Raw genomic sequence first — 16,551 nt, forward strand, 5'->3', positions numbered from 1 at the left:
AAAACTGCAAACGGTTAGGGAATAAAAATAGAGAAACAGACCAAGAGTGAGATCAGAAGCAAGGCTGAAGGACAAAGGAAGATTATGTAAGGGTTGGGAAGCTGGTGAGGACAGGATGGAAAGGAAGAAAGAAGAAACAGAAACAAGGACAGAACTAAACAACAACAAACTAGAAACAATGCTCACACTCATAAAAACAAGAACAAACAATCAAGACAAAGAAAAAACATTAAAAAATATGTCCACTTCAGAGCATGTCTCTGCTGGCCCTGGTAGACAAAGGGACAGACAGGACCCAGACCCTTGTTAGTTGATCCCACTGAGCCTACAGGAGAATTACAGCAGGCTAGTGGATAAGCCCAGCCAGCCTTCATTCTCACTCTGCAGAAGTTCAGGCTGATCCTGGTTTCTTGGCTGTGAGGCTGGGACCCAAGCTGCTCAGTCCACAATCCTGCAGCTTGAACTCAGCTCCCTGCCTGACCCTGGGTGTCTCCCATGGCTGTGCCTCACCCTGACCCTGGGATCCCAGAAAGGAAGCCAACCCACTGCTGCTATGAGTGCCAAGTGCAGTCAGTCTCTTTCCATAATGACAACCAGCCCATCTCCCCCTCCTGGGGAGCTTCTGAACCAGGATATCTCACAGCCACTGCAGTCCTCCACATCTACTGCACTGTTCCACCGACGGCTCCGTAGAGCCCTCTGGAGTCCACAGCAGTCCCTGGGCCTGTGCAGGAAGGTTCAAGCAGCTGCTCCCTCGCCAGAAGCCGGGACTCAGGGAGGAAGCGCCCTCTTCCAATTGAGGTCCCTCTCTCCAGTTGACTCCAGTGTTTGCTTCAGGCCTTTGCTGGCCCCAGGCCCCCCTTTCTCCTCCCTCTTCTCCGCATATTGCTCTAGTCCAGCATCTGGAGATCTTGGAGAGGCTGCTTTGCTGCCCTCAGCCCTCAGCCCCCTTGTGCACGCTGGTTTTCACTGGCACCCTCTCTATGCCATTTTGTTTCTGTTCTTCTAGGCGCCCCAGGCCCATCTTTGAGGTTAACTCTGGGCTAACTCTGCACTCAGCCCTGGCTCACTGAGATGACTCCGTGAAGAGCCTGTGTTTTAGGCCAGCTGTAGGACTAGGTCCCTAGTTTACCTCACAGTTCCTCTTTCCATCACCATGCCAAGCTGCTGTGATTAGCTGCCCCCATGGTCTGATAAACCATGGTCCTTCGACTCAGGGCAACTCATCAGTGCTTCAATCAACCCACATGCTTTGTTTCAGTGATGCTGGGTCACCTCTTAGACTTACTCCAAGGGGATACCTTTGCTGGAAGTGAGCACCCTCCATTCCCAAGGGTCTTCCTCCTGTCACTCTGCATGTTCATTTCATCTTCGGTGACAGAACAGCATGTGAGTGGTGCTCTAAGACAAGGTTTCTGGTCTACTCCCTTGGTGCTATAAATGTTTCTAGAGGTCAGAGCACCCTCCGTCAATGGCCCCCTAGCCTTCCCTGACCTCCTGATGTTAATTCCTAGGACCCTGTCACAGCCCCTCCCAATTCCAGGATTCATTAAACATTTCTTGATTTCTACAAAAAGTGGGGGCAGCACAGTCAGTCAAACACAGCTTCAGGAGCAGGGTGAGCCTGGACTCGGGTCTGTGTGCTTGCTTCCCACCTGCCTGGCCCTGGACACTTAACCCCCTGAACCTGTGTCTTCCTCCGCAGTGGAGGTGCTGTTCCTGCTGTCCAAACAGCTCACTGTGACCCCGATCTGAAATAACAGGTGATCTGAAATAACAAGTCACAGGGTTACCCAGCCCCGGTGAGCACCGGCAAATTCCCCACCCCATCTCCTACTAAACTGCCTAAAGCAAAGAACAGCTGGCATGACTCTGAGGGCTCCCCTCAGACCATCTGTTAGGGGAAAACCAGAAAAGCATGCACGAAATTAATAAGTGATTTTTACTTCGACATAATGAGCCCAGTGTCTCAGTAAAGGGGAACCGGGCCGGAGGAGCACACTGGCTGCTGGGTGGTGCTGAGCTGTGGTCATGTGACTCATGCTAACTGGTCTAAAGAGGACACCTGCTTGCTGCTGCACTCAGAGAGTTACAAAGGAGGACGTGAGCTGCCGAATCAAGCACTGGGATGGTTAGAAACTATGACAGTCACGTACACAGGGCGGCTAGGCACCCCCACGCCTCGCTGAGAGCCGAGGGAACTGAGGCCACGCGTGCATAGAGGTCACCGGTATTGCACAGCAGGGCAGGGGTGCTGCGGGTGGAGAAGCAGCCAAAGGACACCCACACTGGGATTCTTCACTCTGGTGTTAGACACGTAATATATTTAACATGAAAACAATCAGAAGAGAGTTTAAGCCAAGTAGCAATCACAAAAGTGAGGATTAACAATAATTAATGGCTAGTCTGTGTCAGAGTTCTACTGGCCATTTAAAATATGGTTTTCTTTGTTCTGTATGATTTATGCTTTCCATGAAGCCAAAATGCTTTTACTCCTGGGCTTGGCCAGAGCCGTGGTGCAAGCTCTATGGTCAGAGAAAAGCCTGAAATCCGTGGGAGCCTCAGTGCAGTTCAGGGAAGGCACATGGGGCCCCAATGTACCTCATGTTGCCTTCAGACACAAGGACATCTCCGTGCATGGTCGTCCAGGACTCTTCCTACAGCTGTGTGCATACTGGGAAAAAAGTCAGATTGTGACAAAAGTATTTCATTCCTGCGAGACACAAGGATGCCCAGAAGTCACTGATATGTGTATTTATCTCTCCATGTTTAGGAGCCCATCCCAGGGGAGTGACACGGTAAGAAACACTGAGAACAGGAAGCGCTCAGATATTCAGACCTCCAAAAGGTGACTTTATCACAGCAACCACTCAGCCGAGCCTTTGCTTTTCTGGAAAACTGGCTGGATCTTCCAAGGGGGCGTAAACAGGTGATTCTGTTAGGGTTGACACATTGTCAACCTGAGAAATTTAGAAGCTTAACTGAGAGACTCAGGAGGGAGCCAGGATCCTTACTTTGTAAACATCCTCAGCCTGGGCAAGAGGAGGGCAAGGACATTTTGTGAGTGCTGCACCTGCCATGCAGGGGAGGGTGTGGCCTGTGTACAATACAAGGGAGAGGAAGAGGCCTGTTCTCCCCCTTTAGTTGTGGCTGCTTTTGCTGCCTGCTGCCCTGAAGTGTGGCCCTGTGCCATGCCAACCGGCCTCGGAGCAGCTGATTATGGACTGAAACCTCCACAAACTGCAAGCTAAATTAACCTTTCCTTCCTTGGTTTTGGTATGATATTTTGTCCCAGCAAAGAGAGAAAAGTAACTAAGACAGATATATTCTTCAGGGGGTTCTCTAAAGCTAACCCACTACTGCAAAGGAATGGAAAACTTAAAGTACTTAGACATCTGAGACTTCCTCTTAGCCTTTTAAGTAAAATCTTGCACCCTGTGGTTTGGATATAGTTTCTGTGCACCACCCACGAAGGTGTCCTGTGCTGGAGAATGATGGCCACCGTGCAACACTAAGAGGTGGAAGTCAAACCCCAGAGGCGTTCAGAGGTGCAGCCTATAGGGGGCAGTGGGGATGAGACAAGCCATGGCTGAAGCTTGTCTCCTTGGAAGGAGACAGCAGAGGACACAGCCGCGTCTTTGTCTCCCGCCCTGTGATGATTCCAGTGCCACCTCAGGACTCTGCCAGCAAAGCCATCACCGCCCATGATCCCCTGACCTTGGACCTCCGAGCCATGCACCCCAACAGACCTCCTTTCTTTATGAAGTTACTCACCCTCAGGCCTTTCATTTCAGTAACAACCACAAAAAAAGTGCAGGCAGTAGAGCAAATAAATCTGAAAGCAATTTAGAAACGTAATAAAAGAACAAATAAATTTTAGGCCAGAGTTAAAACAATCTTCGGCTGCCGGAAGCGATCGCTCTTGACAACACAGTAGGAGAAATGAAGCCCAAGGAGGCTGCAGTCGGCTCCCTGCTCCCTGAGGAGCCTCGCCCCACGTTTTCAGCTCACACAGAATCTCTATTTCCACAGCTGCACAAGGCTGCCTCTGTCTCTAAAATGCACATCAGCCTAGCGATGCATCAATAAAGCACTAATGAGCCGCTCGAGCTGGGCCCCCGAGCACCTGGGGAGAGCGAGAGCGTCCACAATTGCTCATCTACGCCGTCCCATCCCGACGGGCACAAGTCACTGGGCAGCAGAAGGAGTTCTCGTTTCTCTCTCTTTTTCATTCACTAGTTCCTAATGCGAGTAAATTTCTCTGTAGACATTGGAGATATTTCAGAGAAAACATTTCTTACCCATGGAACATAATATTTCTAACCTCTTGGGATGCTTGGAATAAGTCAGTTCGGGGACTTTCCAAGAAGAGGGGACACTGTGCCCCTAAACTCCGCAGTTGAATGCAGAGGTCAAGAGACCAGGCTGAGTGAAGTTATGGGTTCAAATCCCAGGACTGCCCTCCACTCAGGAGGTGGTGATTATCCACCCCGTGCAGCTGACTGGCTCATGAAACACGCAGGCTAGCAACCAGGCCTCCAGGGATTCTGAAGGCTGCCTGAACCCATGGGCCCGGGGGACGTGAGTGTCTGGTAGCCCCCAGCTCCCATCACCATCACACACAAAGGTAGCCTCCGGGCTTGTTGTGAAAAGCAGGTTCTCCGAGTCCCTGCTAGAGAGCGCTACCTGCACAGGGCAGGAGCCTGCAGCACTGCAGCTCAGGACCCCTCCCCACAAGCAGCTGCACCCTCTTTTGGTGCCAAGACCTCTACCACAGGGCCATACCCAGGTCCTCAGGTGCTCAGTCCTAGGCCTAGGACAATCTGAATAGCAAGATGGACAAGACCTCTGCCCACCACAGAGCTGCCAGCTTAAGGGAAAGAGCTTCTGTAACAGCCTCCACAGGTCAAAACAGGGCTTTGCCATAGCCACTGCCCGAAGCATGCACACATGTGGAAAAGAACTGAGCAGGAAGACGCTGAATCCAACAGAAGACAGAGCCACACCGAGCTCTGGTACGGCCTTTCTTTGGGCTACGGAGAGGTCACCTGCGTTTTCATCCCTCTGATATCTACTGAGAACTCTGAGCTCACCAGGTACTGCGGGAGGTGCTGGAGCCGGATAGTGACAACTAGACCCATCCGCTGGCCTGGAGAGCTCAGCTGTCACTCCAAGTAACCATCAAACAGATGGACTTGCCGCTGATGCTCTACATAACCAGAGTCTGTTCAAACTCAGCCTCGGCTGACAGCCAGGCTAGCAGTGTGCAATGGGAAGCCATGAAACAGACACCCCACAGCACCCTAAGGATAAGCTCATGAACACAGCTATCCCCACAGCACTCCCCCGAGGAAGCCCAGCCTCAGACTAACAGTTAAAGGCTCCGAGAGATGGCCACATCCCCGAATATGCTTTGGTCACTCTGATGTGGTCTCTAGACATGCCACCGGGATTCCAGCAATTGCTTCCCCTCTCCACGAAATAAGAAGAGGTTCAAGGAGGGAGCACCAGGCTGGGCTTTGCTACTCTCACGTATCACTTTTGGAGTTCACACATTCAATCAATAGATGCTGTTCTAAGGGTGGGGGATCACACTGGATGAAACAAAACCCTGGCCTGCAGCAGCCGATCCAGAGACTGAAACCCAGCCTGGCCTGCGCAGGGTCCGTCATCCAGGTCACCCAGGTGCTGCCCCTGGCTGGCCACCCGACTTCTGGGTTTTCCCTCTTGGAACTTGCTTACCGCCTGTGTTTACAGCAAGGAGGGACGGAAGGCTGGGTGAGGCCCTGTGGATTTATCGGTGCCGCCTGCCACAAGGGCAGGACAAGAGGCATCACACCTCAACCCCTCTCTTCCCTGCGATGTCCCCAGACTGTGTGCAGACACCAAAAAAAGGGGAAACAAGGCATCCATCAACCCTCATCTCTCGCCGCACCAGAAAAAAAGCACTTTGACCTGCGAGGCCCGCTCTGCCACTGAGGACACACTTAGAGAATCAGTGTGCGCACATTCATTTCCGAACCATCAGGGCTTCTGCTTCTGAAATGAAGCTCCGTGTCAGCGGGGCCGAATCCTCATCCGAATGTGCAAGGCCAAATCGAGTCTCACGCCCTGGTTAGGAGATCTGTCCCTAGACGTCCAGCACTGCAGGAAGCTCACTGCCCAGCCTGGCTGGGGATTAACAGCTCCCATGTGTGAAAAAGAAGCTTCCAAGCTAGAAGCCCACCTCCTGCTTCGCCACGGGGCTTTCCCTGAATTCTTGAGGCACAGAAGTCACCAATCGGTGTCTGAGATGGAGGCAGAGGGAGATTCCTACCACATGATGCAGCGACCTTTCAAGACAGCATCTAAAATAATAAAACATCCACGAGAAAACTTTAACAGAACGGCGAACTCCATGCTTTGGGGCTAAGGTGAAGCTTTTCAGCTGCACCTCTGCGTTGGAGAACAATTGTACAGAAATTTCAATGTACAAGCTCAGATTTTAAAATGAGAAGCCAAAGCCAGGAGGCACAGAATGATGTTCTGTCCCAATCTATCAAACATATTCCAGAATATTCCAGAACTTTCTTTTTCCTGTAGAAATGGTCATCAATAGAACAAAAGACAAAAAATACATGATGGCCCCCACAGACACAGAAAACAACTGACAGATCCACAACTGATAACATCCTACAAATGGGGACTGTAAAGGAAATTCCTCCACCTGGTAACAGACAGGCTCGAAATAAAGTTAGCGGTACAAATGGAGAAAAGCAAGCACTTCCTCCCAGGACGCAGGACAAGAGGATGAAGTCTATCCTCACCACTTCCACTTGGCATCTATTAGAGATTTTCCAGGGACGTCACTCCCTGGAGCCCTGGAAAGGTCTCCAGCTGTCCATTCAACATGTGCCGTTTGCCACAAGGCAGAGCCAGCCGCTGGAAGGAACCATGGTGGTGGAGGGTGACAGCGACCTCCAGGCCCCGCCTTTGCCCCCGGGCCCTGCTGCACCCCTGCATCTGGGTCTTACGTCCAGTCCTGAGTCTGCCTGATCCCTAAGCTCAGATGCGTCTCCTCAGGAAGCCAAGGAACTGGAGCTGGAAGCTGACACGTCCCAGGCACCACCGAACCCGCCTGGAAGGAGGTCCAGCTGTGGACCGGGGACCAAAATACCCACGAGGGGTCCCTTCCCACAGACTGAACATAGACGTCACTGATGACCTCTCCCTCACTTCCAACACCCTGATCCCACCACTCCTGCCATTCTGGGGAGCAGTTCTGGATGTCTTCTTTCCTGAGTGTCTTTGAGAGGTGTGATCAAAAATATGGTGAATGCCATTATTGAGCACCATCCCACCGAAAGGCAGGCTTGTGAGAACAGGGTGCCGCGTCCTCATGCACTGACCCATGGGATCTGGCCCCTGTAACTTCCAGCTCTTCCCCAAAGCCCAAGTGACCGTGAAAGGTCAACATTTAGAATCAATTCAGAACACTGAGGCCGCCATAAGAGCACAGCTAAAGATCCTCAGGAAAGAGGACTCCAAAAAGCAGCAAGAGCCATAAACCCGCTCCAGTGAGGGGGAGGACCTGGAGGGGTCCACAGCAATGTGTCTTTCACTCTAGCACGTTTTAAACATTCACTGTGCTTTAGGATCCCACCCCACAGTCTCCAGGAGACACAAAGCACCTAGTCCCAAGTCCAGGTCTCTAGGAAAGTCTCCAGCCTTGAACCACAGCAGGCCTGGCTGGAGCCTGGCAGGCAGGGAGCCCCAGAAAGAGCAGGGACAGAGACGCAGGGGTGACGTCCAGGACAAGTGAGGCAGGAGGGGTGCGGGTTCCTGCTGGCTCATTCCGAGCTTTCCCTAAATTATGCAGAAACAATTCCAGAGCCTTAGTTCCTCATTAGAGATGCCAAAGGCAGACATGAACAAGTGATCTAATTAATATTGCCATCATAATGAAGCCGGCGGGAACCAAGGCTGAGAAGACAGCAGGCTCTATCCCTGGCCACCGGGAAGTATGTGATGACACATCTCCAATTAGAACGGGACAATAAAAGTCCAAATTACCAGCATAAAGCAGGACAGAATTAGGCGATAACACCCAAGCTGCCTGACAGCTTATTCTTAGCCGCACGGCCCCTGGCAAGGGGTGAAGAAAGGAAACTCGAGCCCAGAAATAGCCTACCAGCCGGTCTCTGCAGAAAAGTTTGTGAAATATTGTTAGAGGAGAAAGAAATAGCTTTAAATCTCTTTTGAGTTCTTCTGTGTTCTTCCAAGCAACATCAGCATTAGCTGGAAGCCATTGGACTGGGATTTCAGTTGCCGGCTGATGGAAACTTTGGCCGGTGCAGGAACTCAGCTTAGCCGGGCAGGGCTGACCACCTGCAGGGCGGTGTCCCCAGAGCTGCTGTCCCAGGCCGCCTGCACAGCCCACCCGCCCCCACCTCTCCCTTTGGGGGGCTGACAGCTGCCTGTGAACCGGAACACAGAGTCTCCACGGTGTTCCCACCGAGCCGCTCCCCACGCAGGAGAAACCTGGTACTATGTCTGACACCCCGCCTCACTCCTCTTTGGAAAGGAGACCCAGACCCTCTGCGGGGGCAGGCTGTAAGTGCTACCGCCCTCCTGCCGACCCTTTAACATCCTCATTACAGGAGCCCAGCTGGCCCGGGAGGGCTGGAAACTTAATTATTATGATCCTGAGTGGGAGGGCACCATCTTCAAGCTGTGCATGCGTTTACCTTCATCCCTCTGCCTCTGCGCAGGCGTCCGTGCCCTGCTGATGACGGTGACTGGCTCCGGGGCTTCTGGAGCCAAATTCACTGACACGAGATACAACCACAAATGCATAAAAACATGAAGCCGTCACTCCACAAGACAGACATTGGAAGGAAACTGTGTCTCGCCCTTTCTCCAAAGACACACTTGGCAAAGAAAAGATAAAAAGCACCTCGGGAAGACAACATAAAGACACCCCTCCCAGGACTCCCTGTCTGTCTCAACCCTTAGGACCCGCATAAACCCTGCCTTCCATGGCCTAGGGGATGAATGGTGGCCCCCACGAGACATGTCCACATCCTAACCTCCAGGACTGGCCAGGTGACCTGGCTTAGATAAAGGGGTTGTATGGGTATAATCTTGAGGATCTCAAGAAATGATCATGCAAAATGAGGGTGGCCCCTAAGTCCAGTGACGAGTGTCCTTGCCAGACACAGGATAAGGCCAGAACAGTGGAGGCTGAGATCAGAGCAACACAGCCAGGAGCCAAAGGTCACGGGGACCTACCAGGAGCTGGAAGAGCAGGGCAGGGTCCTTCCCTAGAACCTCGAGGGACATGGGGCCCTCGCAAAACTGTGATTTCAGATGTGTGGCCTCCAGAGCTGCAGAGAAATTGGTGTCTATTGCTTTAAGTTGCCTTCCACTGTGGTGGCTTGACACAGCCACTCCGGAAAACTTAACAGATGTGGCAAAGGGGCATCACCGATGCCATCAAGGGTGGAAAAGGACATTCCCCATGCCACCCAGGCTCCGGGGAAGATCATCTGTGTGGCCTGGTCCAGGCACAGGGGCCTTTACAACAGGAGGCAGAGGGACCGGACCAGAGAGCAAGCGTGGCGAGGGAGGCAGAGGTCAGACAAGGCGACAAAGGAAGATGCCACACGGCCAGCCCAGGATGAAGGGTGGGGAGGAGCAAGCAGCATGGGCAGACGCTGGAAAAGGGAAAGAACAGAGCCTCCCTGAGCCCCCAGGAGGGACCCAGTCCTGTCCCCCTCTTAGGCCTGACCCCCTCTTAGACCTGACCCCCAGAACTGTAACAAACGCACGTTCCAAGCTGCTGAATTCTGAGGTCATTTGCCACAGCAGCGTTAATAGATGAATGCCCAGGACATGTGGGTGCTGTAGATGAAAACAAAGGTCCTTGCAGATTCAGAGCAAGCCCGCTGCTAGCTGGTTCCCTGCTGCTCGAGGCCCTGTGACCTTCCCAGTGCCCCAGGGGACCTGTACAGTGAGCCTTCAGGACGGCCTGAGGCAAGGCCACGGCCAGGACCCAGCCTCTGGCTCCATCCTTCTCCCTGCCATCCTGGTCCCCACATAGGAGCTTGAGGCAGTGGAATCAGCCGCCTTAGACAGGTCCACACAGCTCAGGCCTGAGTTATGAGCGAGTGTATCTGGCACTTCACAAGCATCCAGCCAACATCCCCTCCTAACGCTCATGAGCTGTGGGAAACACCCAAGGGCAGACTTCACACGCAGCCCACGGGCAGCCCCCAAAGCCCCTCCCCGCTGCCCTCCACGAGAAAGGGGATTCCTACGTGTTTGGGGAACAAAACACCCTCGTGAGAACACCAGGCATCAGGCCGTGTCTCCACCAATGCCAAGTCCCTGTGATTAGCAAACCCTCTGCCTGCCCCTGAAGATTCTCAGCGCCTGAGATCCCAAAGGACAGGGTCCTGGAACCTCGAGACAGTTCCTCGTGTGTAATATCCGTGTCAGTCTCTGGGGATCTCCAGCATTTATTTATGCATTTATTTGTGTATTCGCCAACTATTTACTGTGTCGCAGACACTGTGTGGGCCCGGGAGGAGAGAAGTTAGAAAATTCATAGTCACAGATGCTGCCGACCTGGAAACCCAAGGGAGGTTAAGGTTGACAGAAATGAACGTGAATGTGAACGCGGAGAACGGGTAGAAATATGTAGACATATCAATGGAACGCTGGGCTGTCGCAGGCCATGCACTGTGTCACCTCCTTAGATGTATACTCTTACTTAGTACCCCAAATTTCCGCCTTGGATTTTTATCCCACACAGATTTAACGACAGCCATTCAATTCTGTGCATTTAGAATAACCAGGCTGCCACCCGACGGGACACAAAGGAGAAGGGTACGAGGCAGTCACCCCAAACCTAGCTTCTCAAGACCTCTCCTAGAAGTGCCTCAGAAACCAAACCCTTGTTCTTTCCCGTTCCAGGAAATTTGCCCACTGCTCAAATGCAAGGAAAGTATTTTTTTAATCAACTGTATTTTGAACACCTGAAAGCCCAGGTGTTTTTGAATTATCCTATTTTTAGTGCTGCCTTCTACAGTGGCTGAGGATCCGGGCTCTGTCGAAGGCCCCTTCCCACCGCATCACCTAACAGACAAGGACCCTGCACCCCAGCTTCAGCTGAGCTGGTCCAGCAGCGAGTGGGTGGAGCCAGGGTGCCACCCCTGCAGCCTGTTCCCTCCCACTGAACTAAATATGGTCGCTTTTAACTGTCACTTTCGGAACATAAAAAGCACAAGGCGACTCCATCCTCCACTTCTCGTGTGTCTGAGTCCCACACCCAGGGTGCAGAGCGTCCAATCCCGGACCATCTTCAGCGACCCTCACACTTCCCCCGGGGACCCCACGGTGTTTTCAGTCCTGTGAGAGCAGCTCAGTGACAGCTCCCAGAAGGAGGGGCGACTCCAGAGAGCACTAACCACTGGGGCCATGTCTCGGGGATGTGCCTGGGTGCCACCAGGGCCAGCGCACAGCTCTGTAGACAACGCCATTCATCTTGGAGTCACGGTGAGGCTGGTTGGAGGCACCGGTGTGAAACCGCAGCAAAGGCAGCCCAGGCGTTGTACTCCTCTCCCACCGCCGCCTGGACCCAGGCCGTGGACCCAGGCATCGGCACAGCCCCTCTTATCACAGTCCGGGTGCAGCGCTCTGCGGACTCCATCCGCCTCCCCTGAGGAGTGGACAGTCACCTGCTGAAGACGGTCTCTTCTTTAAGAAGCCACAGCAGTGACAACTGACTAAAAAATCTATCACCTTCCAGAACACTGTGCACACCGTGATGCAAGGACACGTTTAGCACATCTCTGCAGCAGAGCCAACCAAGCACGGAGCCAAAATGGGGTCCGTGAACCTCACCCTTCCTTTCTATGGCAGCCTCCTCCACAGCAGGTGACTGAGGGGTCCACTGAGGGCTCCGCACAGGCTCTCGGGAGGGAAGAGCTTGGGAACTGCACCAGGAGCCGCTAGTTTGAGTTCCCAGTGGCGTAAGCATGCAGACGACATCCCCGCCTGTGTCTCCTTTGTAGCGACGAGGAAATGATGAAAACTGTGCCTGAGACAGGCAACACGTCGCGGTATTTTTCCAAATCATCTCTGCACGGTTTACATCTAAGATGTCCCCAGAAGTCCCACATTGTGGCAGGCGACTGGATCATGGAAGAGCCGTGCTCAGCAGTGGATTCACCCATTACTAAACTCAGTGGCTCCACAAGCTGTCAGGAGCCGAGGCCTGGCTGGGGGCGAGCTGCGGCCGTGGCCCTGGAGGTGTATTCTGGCCCTTGGCTCCTCCCGCCCGCTCAGCTTCCTGGCTGGCATGAGCGGGCGAGTTTCCTCCAGGCCCTTCTGCCAGGCCGTCTCTGCCTTGGAGGCAGCTTACTGTGGCCTGAACCCCCTGAAACCATGAGCTAAAACAAAGCTCTCTTCTTTAAATTACAGGCATCAGGTGTTTTGTCTCAGGGATGGGGAGAGACTAATAAACCTCCAATAATGTGACTCATTTAGGGACCTGTGTGTGTTTAATTCAATCTATACACAGAATCCAAGGATCTGCAAGAGCCCCAGGGCAGGGCTGTGTCCTCCAGGTTCAAGCTGGGCTTCCTTCCTGTCTAGAGAGAATTAATATTTCATTACCAGGAAACAAGCTATGCCACACCAGCGTTTCCAGGTTTCACTATTTTTTAAATTATAGCTCCCAAATCTATCATTTCTTCTTTATGAGCTGTCTGTGGAGTGAGACATGGCCTGGTGTAGGTCACACTGAGACCTACAGAGGCCTTGAGACCTCTAGAGGCCTTCTCTGCCATGGGGAACCCCTCATGTCTTTTAAGGGCACCATGAAGTTCTCGGGACCATGACAGTCATGTCTCACTTTTAGGCAGGGTTGTAAGCAAGAACAGAACTTAGTATCATCACATTTTCCAGTGACAGGCATGAGTGACTTACAGGAGGAGGACGATTCTGAAAATGTGTCCTCTTTCCCCAAAGCGGCCTTGGCAAAAGCAAATCGCAACCAGTGTACTAAGAAAAAAATAGGCAGAAACACTAAATTTTGTGCTTCTAGCAGAACCCCACAAAGAGCCTGTGAAAACACAGACTGGTTCTTGGCAGGATCTAGAATCAGGAATGTGGCTAATTAGCACGCTGAATCCAGCAGAAATGTCCCCCGGCCAGATCTCCCCTACCGAGGTCTGTGTCCCTCGGGTTACACCCAAATTAAGTTTGGTGGTACATGATGAGCTCTCTTCCTAATTTTAACACTAATTTATTCTAATGAATATTAACAAAACTTTAGTATATCAAGCTCATGGATTTTATTATCTGATAATGAGGCTAAATTAGCTTCAAAGCTTGAAAAGGGAGACATTTATTAGCACCACACGCTCCCCAGCCGATCCAACCAGCTGCTCAAAAAAGCAAGGCATTGGAAGAAAATAGATTTAGTTAATGGCATTGTTGGGCACAGACAGCTGCAAAGATTAGGATGGTACGGGGACGGTTAACATTAGGGACACGTCACGCTGGGGAGAAAGGGACAAGGGCTATCATCACCGTGGAGCTGCACCTGAGAGGGCCTCCAGGCAAAGCTGCCCAGGTTCCCAGGCCTGAGGGTACTGAGATCTGTGTGTGCTGAAGCGTCACCCCCAGGGCCCTTAAGGTTGGGTCCTACAGACAAGTCCGTAACCTAGCTCATTTGATGTGGTAAAGGGCAGAAGTGTGACCTTCAAACACAGGAATAGACACCAAGGTTTCAAATAAAATGTTTTGGAGGAAAATAAATCACTCATCAGAAACAAACCCCACACACAGGCCTTTCTCCTGTGAAAAGGCCCATCCTCTTTCCACTGCTTCCCCCATAAACCGACCCAAGCTTTCTAAAGATTCGCCAATTCCACACATTTCTACCACCAAAAATGCGTAAATATTCTCAGCTCTGGACTACAATGCATCTCTCGCCTTTTTGAGAGCCCACACTCTTCCTTTGAGTACTTTTAAAATTCGGCCTGGTAATTCCCTTTATCCCTCAGAAAGGAACAGGGCAGAGAGGGAAGAAAGGAGAGGGGAGGGGAGAGGAGGGAGGCAGGGGAGGAAGGGAGGGGAGGGGACCAAGAGAGAGGAGACTGGGGGCCGGGCTTCCCTCCTGCTACTACAGCTCTCGCTCAGCTCGCTCAGCTTGGCTCTGCTCACCCGGGTCCCCTCCCTGTCCCATCCTCGGTGCGGTCATCCTGGTTTCCTGCCCCCTGGAGCAGAACGGACGCTGGGGACAAAGGCAGAAGCGGCCAGGCCACCGCGCAGGGGACAGCAGCACAGCCCCTACCTTCACGACGTCCTCGTCCGCCGACCTGCACTCCACGGACCCCGACACGTGCACCACGGAGCCGTCCTCTTGGACCCCGACGACCTTGACAGGGACGGACACGGGCTTCCCGGTGAGGATGGCGGTGTTCAGAACCTCCGTGTCCTGCGCAGGAGACAAGGGGTGCTGGTCAGCACTCAGGGGCCAAGTGAGTCAGAGGCGGGGTGCTGATGAGGGGCTGCTGTACCCCAGCAATGCCCGGAGCCCCCGGCCTGCAGGAAAGGCAGGATTGCAAGGAGGGGACGACCAAGCTCCTCAAGCCTGTGGGGTCCGGGGCAGGACAGGGACCACTCCCCGGCCTCCCCTCCCTCCACCTCACAGGCACACCCAGCACAAGCGCTTTCCAGGCACCTCTGGCACATCACTGCCTGCCTTCCTGTGCGTCCTCACCCAAGGCTGCCTTGCGGTCTCCAAGCAGAGAGGACCGCAGCACAGAGAGCAGAGGGGAACAGTGTGAGGACCATGACAAGCCTTCCATACCTGAGCCAACCGCAGGACCCCCGTCCCCTCCCGCTGCCTCCCCCAGACTTCCTTCCAGGCCCCGCAGGAGGCTCGCTCCTCCCTGCCTCCCCTGGGGCTCTCTGAGGTCGCTCTCCAGAGCCAAGCTCGGTCCTCGACCCTGCTGCCGCCCCTGCCCAAGGCCACATCTCAGTGTGGGCAACCAGGAGGCCCCTCCTGGCCTCCCTGGCTCACAGCCAAGGCCACCTGACTCACATGACTTCTCTCCTAGCCTGAGACTTGGGAAGCTCCTGCCATTCTCTTTATGTTTCTGACTTGTATTTTTTAGTGGTGGGTGTTCACCGTTCGCAATGGTCATGTTCCTCGCAGGGCCCGAATACGGGCTGGCACACGGATGCAGCACACTGACTCTCTTTACGTCCCGCCCCTGCCCTCTCTCCCTCCTGCCCCATCCTCAGTCCCTCTCCCATCTGCTGAAGATCTCTCTCCCGACTTCCTGTTATCTGTCTTTTATTTGGCTCTCTATTTTGGGCATCCAGTATTGGGCATCTGATTTATCTAACATTATGGTCTCGAGGTGCAGGCATCTGCCTACCAATGACTCGAGCTGACCCTTCTTTGTGGCCGAGCAGCGCTCCATGAGGTCTAAATACCATGCTTTCTTCATCCATTCACCTGTTGTGGACATAACTGGCCCTTCTCAGTGGAGCTGCCAGGAGGGGCGCTGCTGTGGACATGGGTGCACACGGAGCGCTGTTCTTAGCGTAAAAATCCAGACTCCCCGGCAGGAGTGCTCCGGCCCTGCCGTCTCCTCATCTTGCTCTGTTCTCTCTGCCTCACTCCTCCAGCTTTTCCATCTACTGATGGCACCTGCCAGAAGCTCTTCCCCTCACGGGCTGCCCTGACCTGGAAACTGGGTAAGAGAGGCAGCTGCTGTTCATGTGGCTACCTCACAGTATTTACCAGGTCACCGTGTGCTCAGATCTCAGGATCCAGGGAGTCCAGGGAGCACAGACACGGCGGGAGCAGAGCAGGGAACACGTTGAACCCTCCCACAGCACCACAGCAGGGTCTGGTGCAGAAGCCAATTCCACACTCGCCTGGAGACAAAGGGCCAACCAGAGACACAGCAGCAGGGGCAACACAGGTCAGTGGCGGACACACACCCAGAGCCCTCCTCCCACCGCCAGCTCCCCGAGATCCACCCGGCAGGCCACGACCACGGTTCCTCACAGCATCCAGGCCTCTGCGCGCATTCAGCTTTCCAAGCCAGCTCCCCACTGTTCCCCCGGAAAGGGGTGAGGCGGGGCCAGCCTCAGTCATGATGACGATGCTGACGACGATGACGATGGGAATAAATGACGGCAGCCGAGACAGCTGTCATGAGGTGCCCATGCTACATGGTTCATGAATAATTATTCATTCCTTTCTCAGCAACCCTCCCAAGGCAGCAACTGCTATTAGCACCATTTTATAGATAACTCGATCCTCAGTGCTGGCGCACGTGCAAAGCAGAACTATGTTTCAAGAGAAAGCGTCAGCTGTCCTGAGTGGACATCAATGGCTACATGGGGAGTGACGGCGACTCGATCTGGGAGACATGGAAAAGCCAGTCTTTTTCTTTTCCACATGTGCGTCTGCTCTGGATGAATCCTGAGGAGCTAATTCCAAGAGAATGTCAGCTCAGCTCATGTGCCTGCGTACCTCAC

General features: G+C 53.3%; 1 protein-coding gene across 4 annotated transcripts in view; it reads right to left on the bottom strand.

Annotated features, from left to right (window-relative positions):
• Window positions 1–16,551, bottom strand: part of Tmem132b (transmembrane protein 132B) — a 279,115-nt gene that overhangs the window by 33,095 nt on the left and 229,469 nt on the right. For 3 of the 4 annotated variants that reach the window (XM_063225480.1, XM_063225481.1, XM_013154491.3), the window contains one exon: window positions 14,345–14,488. In XM_063225480.1, coding sequence (XP_063081550.1) covers window positions 14,345–14,488 — 144 coding nt within the window. Of the gene's footprint in view, window positions 1–14,344; window positions 14,489–15,805; window positions 15,972–16,551 lie in introns of those variants that run through there. The other variant, XM_063225482.1, reaches the window with a different exon arrangement.

Source organism: Cavia porcellus, unplaced genomic scaffold (assembly GCF_034190915.1).
Source record: "Cavia porcellus strain 051 isolate PalLab524CR breed Dunkin Hartley unplaced genomic scaffold, mCavPor4.1 scaffold_16, whole genome shotgun sequence".
Lineage (NCBI taxonomy): Eukaryota > Metazoa > Chordata > Mammalia > Rodentia > Caviidae > Cavia > Cavia porcellus.